General features: G+C 47.0%; 1 protein-coding gene across 1 annotated transcript in view; it reads right to left on the bottom strand.

Moving 5' to 3' along the window:
* Positions 1–2,569: 2,569 nt before the first annotated feature.
* The window catches only part of DHX8 (DEAH (Asp-Glu-Ala-His) box polypeptide 8), a 39,276-nt gene continuing 32,002 nt past the window's right edge, over positions 2,570–9,843 (bottom strand). Inside the window, exons 18-23 of the mRNA XM_006832705.1 lie at positions 7,483–7,638; positions 5,936–6,073; positions 4,875–5,003; positions 4,503–4,699; positions 3,881–4,060; positions 2,570–3,099 (exon numbers count right to left, since the gene is read on the bottom strand). Coding sequence (XP_006832768.1) covers positions 2,880–3,099; positions 3,881–4,060; positions 4,503–4,699; positions 4,875–5,003; positions 5,936–6,073; positions 7,483–7,638 — 1,020 coding nt within the window. The 3' untranslated portion in view covers positions 2,570–2,879. The remainder of the gene's footprint in view (positions 3,100–3,880; positions 4,061–4,502; positions 4,700–4,874; positions 5,004–5,935; positions 6,074–7,482; positions 7,639–9,843) is intronic.

Below are 9,843 nucleotides of genomic sequence, written 5' to 3'. Positions count from 1 at the left end.
CTGCAGCAACCCCCCAGTCCTGGCTGAGAAGGGAACCACTGAGCCCATGAGGTGGGGTTCCCACATGGGGCTTACTCAGTTGGGTCTTGGCCTGCCTGTGATCACATTTCCTCCCCTGACCTTGTATCCCCATGAACCCCTACTGCCCCCTCCCAGTTTTCACTGACATTGGGAACAAGAGTTTGCATGGAGAGGACTGCTGTTACTGAATCTGAGGGGAATGGAGAAAGGATCCCTGGGGGGTGTGGGGAGACATGGGAACAGCCCTGGGTTTTGGCCTGTGAAATCTTCAGGGAAACACTAGGATTCTCCATGCCCCAAATGTGGGAGAGTGAGCCCTGGGAGCGGGACACAGCTGGCTAAAATACAAGTAGCACCTGGAGGGGAGGGTCAGAACTGGCGGAGGTAAGCAGCTTCTGGGTGGGGAATAGTTCAGGTAAAAACGACACTTCCCAGTTAAAATGGAACTGGGCTGAGATTGGGCCCCCACCCCCTAGGCAGCTCTGTCTGGCACTGGCTGTGGCAGCCCTCAAGGGAAAGACCTCTCTTGAGCTACTAAAACACAAAACATAAGCTTACGATTTACAAGGAATATAAAATCCATTTTAAATACAAGTTAAAAAAATACATAATTCCACATTAAAAACAGGGTATCATGGGGAGAAGGTGAGCGCTTCAGGCTGAAAAGAAACAGGATTGCAATGAGCAGTAGCATCATGGGAAATGTCCATGGGCTCTGAGAGGAACAAGCCCCCCCTCCTGACAGCTCTGTTCAAATCCTCAGAACTAGACACTATTCTGAGTGAGACCCACAGAGCGGTTCACCAGGAAAATTCTTGGGGTTGTAAAAGAGCACCCAGTCATGCTCTAAGCTGGCTAAAGCTAATCCCGGAACCATGGAGCTCCCCACTCCACGCAAGCATGAACTCAGCATTTGGGGGGGGGTGGTTATTTTTTAAGTACCATTGAGTTGATTCTGAGCAGCTGGTGGGTCTGCTTTGCAGGTTGCATGTTTACCACCCCCAGCGCCACACAACAGCTTGGGTAGGGATGGGGAACACCTGAGATCTGGCTCTTGCTGGGTTAGGTGAACAAGATGATTCCAACTCCCAGCTGAGACCCTGGCAGGAGTCCCCTCCTCCCTGAGCAGACTACTACATTGGTTTCAGAGGAGCAGCCTAAAGGTCAGACCCCACCATATGATCCACAGCAGGGAAGTTACCCCAGATCTTAGGGAGAGATGCTCAAGGTACACCCAAAAGACTTGGGGTCTTTTCCGCTCATCTAACTCAGAAAGCTGCACAGGCCCACTGCCTCTTGACCTCCAGTCTTCCTGCTTGGGAGTGGTCCCAGAGGAGTCTACACTGTTAGACTGGGCATTCAGGCTACCTGCCCACATACTGAACTGGGGAGACCTGGGCTGGAATTTGGATAGGCAAGCTGGTACCCAGTCCCTGCTTTCCTTTTGGTTTTACCTTATAGGCAGGCACTGCAATGTCTACCCATACCTTGATTGCTGCCAAGGGCTACAAGGAGCACACTCCACACCAGACGCCTACTAGGCTCAGTGAAGGGCAGGCATCCGCAGTCAGCAGCCTCTCAGGCCCATGAGCCTCTCTGTTGGCTGTTTCAGAGTACGTTGCTTGCTGACCAGTGACAACCTACATTCCTTTATCTCCTAGAACTGTAGTCTATTTTTGTGTCTTTATGTCATTTTAGGGTTTATGGGAGACAGGGGCACTGTAGGCAATGATTTAACAGGCATGAACTAGCTCTCCAGAGGCCCCACGACCTGGCTTGGCAGCCAGTCCACTCCTTCAGGTAAAGCGCCTTGGCAGGAGCTGTGAGAAGAGCGGGAAGAGGTGGCCACTCCCCAGCCCCGGCTCCAGGAGAATTAAGAGGAAGTGCCCAGAGCCCAGATGCTGGGCAGTGCAAACCAGCTGAGAGAAGTGTGATATTGGGTTTAGGCTTGGGATGGGGGAGGGGAGGCTGTAACCATAAAAACCCTTTGTTAAAAGTTCAAGGAGGACTACAGGGGGAAAGAAACACAAAACATGCACTTAGCATGCCTCCAAAGGAAGTCGGACACACTGCTCATTGTGCCTGTGGAGAGGGGCAGAGAGGGGCCCTTCTGCACCCCTATATGCAACATCTGTAAGCACTCAGGGCCTAGACCAAGTGCTCGGTGGAGGGGATGTGGTTAATCATGGGTGATTGGCCGGCCTGGCCCCAGTGCTGAAAGATACAAACAGAGGTTTGGGCTGTGTGTCACCTCTGAGCCCAAAGAGGCCAGGGGCTCTGGTTTCAGGGGACTCTCGCCCATATGCACCAGAGCCACAGATACTAAATCTCCCTCAACTGGAGCCCAGGCCAATTTCCTAACCTTTCAGCTCAATGAAACAGCCACAGAAAGCCATTTTTAAGCCATTTTTGTTTCCTTAAGAAAATAAATATTTCCAGAAGGTTAAGTCAAAGTAAGGGGTCAGCAAGAAGTGGGGGCTGACACTTTAGATGAGCCTACTCCAGAAAGCAACAGCTGGGGCACTGAGCATTGGTCTGTGTGTCCAATGCTGCCGAAGTTGCCCCTTTCGTGGAGATGATGCAAAACTCCTGATGTGCTATGATGGCTGTGAACTCCTGACTGGCCCCAGTGAATCGGCGTGGTGGAGTGGATGGTGCCAGAGGTTCTGGCCAAGGTCGGGTATCGATCTCTGTTTCTAGTTTACCACCAGGGAAAATATGAGAGTCATACTGAGAAAATGTCCAGTTCCTGATAGTTAGTCACAGAACAGCTGTATTCTCAGGGTCAGCTTTTTATCAGTAAGATGACATCCAAGTTTGGACCACCACTGCAGAAGCAGACAGATAAGTTCTGCGTTTCAGCGCCGCCGGAAGGCCCGAGATATTCTCCAGGCGTTAGGCTCCTCGTAACGGTTGTACAGAGGCTCGAGACGCTGCTGCTTCTTCTGTTTGCTGAGCTTGGTCGGGTCAGAGACCTTGAAAAAGGCTGGAGCAAATTCCACAAGCCACCGGGGATCGATGGTGGTGACCTCACGCATGTACTCCTTCGTGGTCAGCACCAACTCATGGTACACCACCCTGAGGACACAAGATGCGACTGAAGCCTCTACCACAGACCCTACACCATAGCTAGCCTGGTCCACAGCAAGCCTCAGCTTTGCTTGCCTGTCACCCCCAGGCTTGGCTGATGATTCTCAGACCCCAGTACTGAGGAGCCCACATGCTTCTAGCACCAAGAAACTGTTAAGATGTGTTCGAATCCTGATTCTGGTTCGAACTAGGTAACTGACACAGAACCAACCATATCCCTTTTTTCTGGGCCAGTATCTTGCTCTGTAAAATGGAAGGGTCGTTTTTCAGACTGTCTCCACAGACCCTAAAGCCCTGAAGCGGGTGTTAGAAGCTGTCGTAAAGGTATGGAGAAAGGCCAAGCAATAAAGGCGCTGTGTCTCAAGCCCTTTTTCTACCATGATAGCATGGTGGGTTTTGTGTCTATATTAGCTTTATAGGTAAGATTCCTATTCTTGGAAATACTACTTCAAAACTTAAGTTTGAAAACTACTTCACTAGGTGATCTGTAAGATCCTTCTGGCTCTAGTCCCTGTGTTTTTATTGATTTCAACAGGAACTGATATGGTACCCAATCCAGTGATGTTCTAGAAACAGATGCGACACTAGAAGTACTGAGGGTGGTGAAGACAAGCACATAGCACCAGTAGTTTTCAAAACCAAGGAGCTTCTCTAGCAGCTCTGCGGGACAAGTGAGGGGACTGGGACATCCTAGAGAAAGCAACCCCCTGGCCTGCCCCACCAGCAGATTCTCTGCCCAGAGCAGGCTCAGATCTGCCTGCCCACCTACCATTCTGGCTGTCTGTTGAAGAGGGCACTAGAAGGATGGATGTAGACCACCTGCTGGTCAATCAGTGTCCGGTAGCCCTCCTGCGGGTCCTTCTTGGCCGCGTTCCGGAAGAAGCCACTGCAGATGGCTTTCTGCACTCGGACTGTGGACTTGCCACAGGAAACCACATCCAGCTTGTGTCTATCAGGAGGCATGGAAAAGCAGACAACATTATATGTTTGCTTTCAGAGCTTCTATTGTCCAGAATGTTGAGGCTCAATGACCCCATACTGGGATCCCCCAAATAGTTACTAGGACTTTCTTTCCTGCCCTAAGCATACTATGGGTGCAAGCCTACACAGTGGGCAAGACAGAGGCAGTAAGAGCCAGAAGCTTGGCTTAGTCAAGAGTCAAACTCCTGAAGCTTGTAAATAAAAAGCATTTTCAACAATTAGTAAATGGTCCTCCTTTTAGGAACTCAGCCTCTTGCTGACCTGGGAGAGGCTCATAACCAGATGGGGCAGTTGAAGGTGGGGGGTGTGAGGAGCAAGAGCACAGGTGCCTGTAGCTGTATGGGTGGGACACCTAGAGACACGTGACACCAGGGAGGTCCAACCCAACACAGGAGGTCACCACCGCTTACCTATCCATTATACCCAACATCTGCTTGCGGATGTCCTGGGCCCGGCGCAGGGAACGAGCCTGGATGAAGTTCTCATAGCACCATGGGTTGGAGAACTTGTTGTTTTTCCAAGAGTTGTATACAGCCAGCAGAGTGAGGTGGTCCCCTTCGGTCTGATGGAATTTGGCCTTCTTCTGATCTGCGAGGGCTTGTTTATCCTGCCAAGCAGTGGGACAGAGGATCATTTTCCACCCAACAGTTATTCACTGACCATCTGCCTTTCCAGGGAGCCTAGGAAGCCATCTAATGTCCACATCAGGATCTCAGTTGTACCAGGCTGACTTCACTAAGCTTCACTACACCCTAGTCTGAAAGTAGGGCTTAGTTCCCTACCTTCGGCCTGTAGAAGACGTTCTGCACAGACAACATGGACACGATGGTCAGCATTTCCTCACTGCATCCCAGATGCACAGACATGATCAGCATTTTGCACAGCATTGGTTCCAAAGGGAACTCTGCCATCTAGAGGGAGAAGAAGAAAGTACAATTGCTTTTGTGCACTGGACTTGCAAGTGTGGGCAACCGACAATACGAGGTTTTACTTCAAGCATGCTTTGCATCATGATGTGGAATGCCCGTCTCTATCAGAAGAATGTTGAATTTCATCTTTCTTTCCCAAAATAAATTGCAACAGAATGCATGTGACCAAGATTATAGTACAGTTGCAGCAGGTGGGAATTTTGCAGGTAACTTCAGAAACAAGGCTAAGACAAGAATGTGCATTCAACTGGATTCCGTTTATAGAAAGCTCGTGTTAAGTGCTGTCAAGTGGTTCTGACTCATAGTCTAGAGTTTCTGAGGAACGGCTGGTGGGTTTGAACCACCAATTTTTGTGACAAGCAATCTAGTGCTACGGTACAGCACTACACCAGGACGACATATTTAATATGGAATACAGGACAGAAAGAGCAGTTGTTGTCTGGAACAGGGAGTAGGAAAAAGAAAGACTGGGAAGGGTCACAAAAGATGTTTTGGCATGATATCAACGTTCTTGATCTGGATTGTGGTGGTCATTAACCAGTCGTTTCAATTTGCCAAAACTCTTAAGTTGGGTACCAAATGAACACATCTACTGTATATCCATTTTACTGCAATAAAGAAAAAAAAACAAGCAAACAAACCAAACTGCCCATCCCACCCCCCAAAAAAATTTAAGGATAGACCCAAAGTATCCTAAGGCAAAACTATGGATAGAATTCCTTTTTCTGTGAAGAAGAAACCATTTTAAGCGATGGTGAAAAATTCAGACTCAAAACAGGACCTAGAATTCTAGCCACAGTCTATCTAAGGCTTCAGAGCTTTGATTTTGCACAGATCAAAGAATACAGAAGATTGGCCAAGGAATCTTCCCCAAAGCACTGGAAGTTAACTTGGGAAGTTAAATCTGTGCCTACCCTGCGGCCCAGGCGAGTGAGCAGGCCCTCATCATCCAGAGCCCCCAGCGTGTACAGCTGCTCCATGGCAGTGATCAAGGTTTCCATTGGTGGGGCGTCCATGAAGTCGAAGGACAGCAGGTCATTGATGCCCATAGCCTAGAACAGAGGACGGTCAGCCAGCTGGCTAGTGTTAATGGAGGGAAGCTACTTGGCCTTCCGTTCCTGCTTTTTCCTGCAATTAGGAAGGCACTGGGGAGATTAGCAAGCTAGAATCACACAAAAGCTCAAATTACTGGAAAGCAGGGACATTCTCAGGAAACTTTAAAAACATGTTCTCAAAATGCCAGGGCACTGGCTTGTCCTACCTCCCCCACATCTCGTTTCTACTATGCCTCTATTAAATGACTTGCACCATGTTAGGTGGTAGGGATGTAAAGGTGACCGAGGTATGGTTCCTGCTCTCAAAAAAGTCACAATGGGTAAGAAACATGTCAACACAGTGCTATCTACTTCTTGAGCACATAGTAGGCATTCAATACATGTGCTAGTTAACTCTATGAATTAATAATAATAACAATAAAAAAGGATGACTGAGGAACTATCAAGTGGGTATGAGGGGGATGTGGCAGGACCTATACTTTCTAATTCTTTCCCATAAAGTGATCATGACCATAACACAGCAGGTGTTCAATAAATGCTTATTGCAGGAATAACAACAACAAGGAATTATGTTAGCAATCAGTAAGCACTGTGCTAAGTGCCTTTACCTGCAGTATCTCATTTCTCTTCACACTCAAGACTATTAGCAATGCCCTCTTTGTGCTGAGAACACAGAGCCGAGGTCAGAGAGAGGAGATCCCTGGCCCAAGGTCACAAACTCAGAACAGAAGGGTGAGCCATCACATGCTCCCTGTTTGAGTTTCACGGGCTGAAGCAGCTTTTTTCCTGAAGCTCTGCCTTAGTCTCTCTTACAGGGAATGAATAATAAATTGCAGCAGAGAATTCTGCACCAGTAAAGTGCCAGGGCTCCAGGGTAACATCAGTGTCATGGGGAAAATGCCATCATCCGGGAAATTACTCATGTGGCTACCCAGCCAAAAGAGATTGAAGGTGCTCCCTGGGGGAGGGAGAGGAAGAGCAATGATGCAGAACAAAAACCAAGCCCCCTGAGGGCAAGGCTAAATCTGGACTGATCATCCCCTTGCAAGGTTTTTGGATAAGGAAGAACAAAACTGGATCTGAAAACAAAAGTGGTTAAGGCAAGTGTGTTTGTCCATAGCTACACATTGATTTTATTTTTCTAATTTCCTTTTAGAACCTGCGCCTAACTCAAATCTTTTATGACCAAATATCCTGCTAGCTATCACTATCAGACAGAATGTTGTTCCCAGCAGACATGCCAATGTGAGGTCGTCAGCACTGCCATTTGCATTTTACTCAGAGACTGGTTCCAGGAGGTTCCTAAAGTATTTAACGAGGTTTCTAAAACTCTAAGGGCCTAACGACTGAACTGCTTCATCCACGCGTGCTTCATCCACCCGTGTTAACGAGACAGTGATTCCTACCTTGAGAGAGAGCACCGTGCTTGCTAAGTTGGTTCTCTGGATCTCTGGTACGTTGGTGGTCAGCATCTCGTCTCGGTAGGCACGTTCTGTGTATAGCCTGTAACACTTCCCTGGGCCCGTTCTCCCAGCTCTGCCAGCTCGTTGCTTTGCCTGAGCCTAAGGTTGGACATATAAAAGCAGTATATTTGTTAAACAGTGTTTATAACTGTACCCAGACTATCTGGTAAAAGAAGGTACTAAGCTATTGGTAAAATCAGAAATGGGTTTGTTTTATTTTACTTCCTTTAGGACCATTTCCAAGACTAACCATGTTTTTATCTCCTCTCCAACACTTAACACTTCAGGAAAGTGTGTTCAAATGATGCAAGTACCAGCAGGATGAATGGAGGAAACATTGCAAAGACACACAGAAACAGACTTTCAAAATAATGTAGTAGAATATGCATGAGAAAGAGTTGTGAATGCAATAAATCACGTTAATCACACAAAGGCTGCTACTGCAGCCATTTTACAAATCAAGTTTGAAACTGAAGGAAATGCTCACCCAAGTACGTGAAAACCCAAGCTACAAAATAATACTAACAGGCTTGTAAAAATCTTAAGTATATATAAAATACCAAAAGGAAAAAGACAGTCTAAACTGTTAACTGAGGTTAACCGACAGACGATTTGTAGATGAGTTTTATTTCCTCTATATTTTACCAATATTTATTCATATCATATGAATAAGCAGGAAAATTAACTGTACAATAAAGCAGTTCAAACTCGCCAGCCACTCCACGGAAACCCTATACAGGGTCGCTGTGAGTCAGAACTGACTCCACGGCACTAACAAATAAGAATACTAGAATTGCAACCTTGGGGGGGCGAGGGGGGGTGAAAAAAAAGATTGAAAAGAAACACACTTAAACAATAATGAAGGTATTACTAGGGTTGTGAGTGACTAAAATCTTTTTCTCCTATTTTATAAAAATAATACAATATTACTTTTGTAGATGGCGGTAGAATGAAATAGGAGAAACAGAACATTGTTTAGCCCTGTGTGCTAGCAAGCAGCAAAGCACAATCCAAAGAGAGCCATTTTCTAACTGATGTAGTAGCTCCATGCCAATTGAAAAGACAATTAACTACACAAACCAGGCAACACAGAACCCAACAAGTTTCAGACAGGCTCTATGCAGGTTCCCCAGCATTCTAGCCAAGTCAGGGAGGGCACAGCTCTGAGCAGGACAAAGCACACGTACGTGCTCGAGCCGGTACAGCCAGCAGCTGTGTGACCTCAGACAAGTCACCTTCTCCTCTGGGCTCCTCCAGTCTGTGAAAATGAGGCTAAGACTGACACCCACGGACCACCGTCAAGCCGGTTCCAATACATAATGAAACAGTAGGGTTTCCGAGGAGTAGGTGGTGAGCTTGAATCACCAATCTTGCGGTTCAAACGACTTTGTAGTACAGTGCATTAACCCACAGTGCCACACCAGGACTGTCTGGCATTTAGTAGAAACCATGTAAGTGTTGGACTCCTGGCATGGTGCTGTTGGATCAGCACTGGACTGTGAACCACAAGGTCAGCAGTTCAAACCCACCAGCTGCTCCTCGGAAACTCTACACAGGGTTGTTGAATCAGAACCAACTCAATGTCACTTACAACAACAATTGTTTAAGTGTTAAAGTATTATTTAAGCTTCAAAATGAAAGTCACCTTTTTTCAGATGACAGAAATACGTGGCTGTTGTAATAGGTTACAACAATATATGTAAGTGTAAAGACAGACTGAACATGCTTACCACCAGAGGCCGGCACCACCACCACACCACCATTTGGATGCCATCCTTTCAGTCTCTGCACGCAGAGGGCACATAGACAAGCTACACTTCACCAACACTTAGATTCAAACATGGCACCGTAGTTACATACTATGTCATTAAATAAAGATACACACCACTATGTTAGTGGCCACATAAATCCCATGGCATGGTACACCACAGCTTATTAAACTACTTCCCTTTAAGCCCTGATGGCACAGTGGTCAAAGCGCTATGGTGCTAACTAGAAGATTGGCATCAGCCGCTCCATGGGAGAAAGCTGAGACAGCTGTGTCCACAAAGATGTCTAGCCTCAGCAACCCTACGGGGCAATTCCACCCTGTCCCACACGGCTGCTAGGAGGTCACAGTCCACTCAATAGCAGCGGCTTAGTTTGGGTTTTGTTTACTTCTTTTTTGGAGCTCATTTAGAATGTTTTCCTAATATAAAACAATGCTATCACAAATATCCTGGTGTGGCGTTGTAGAATAAACACTGGACCACAAGGTCGGTTTGAACCACAAGGTCAGCAGTTCAAACTCACCAGTCGCTCCTT

The sequence above is a fragment of the Chrysochloris asiatica genome, unplaced genomic scaffold (genome assembly GCF_000296735.1).
Source record: "Chrysochloris asiatica unplaced genomic scaffold, ChrAsi1.0 scaffold00007, whole genome shotgun sequence".
Taxonomy (NCBI): Eukaryota; Metazoa; Chordata; class Mammalia; order Afrosoricida; family Chrysochloridae; genus Chrysochloris; species Chrysochloris asiatica.
Note: the sequence above shows the minus strand (reverse complement) of the source record. Positions and strands in the feature narration are given on the sequence as shown.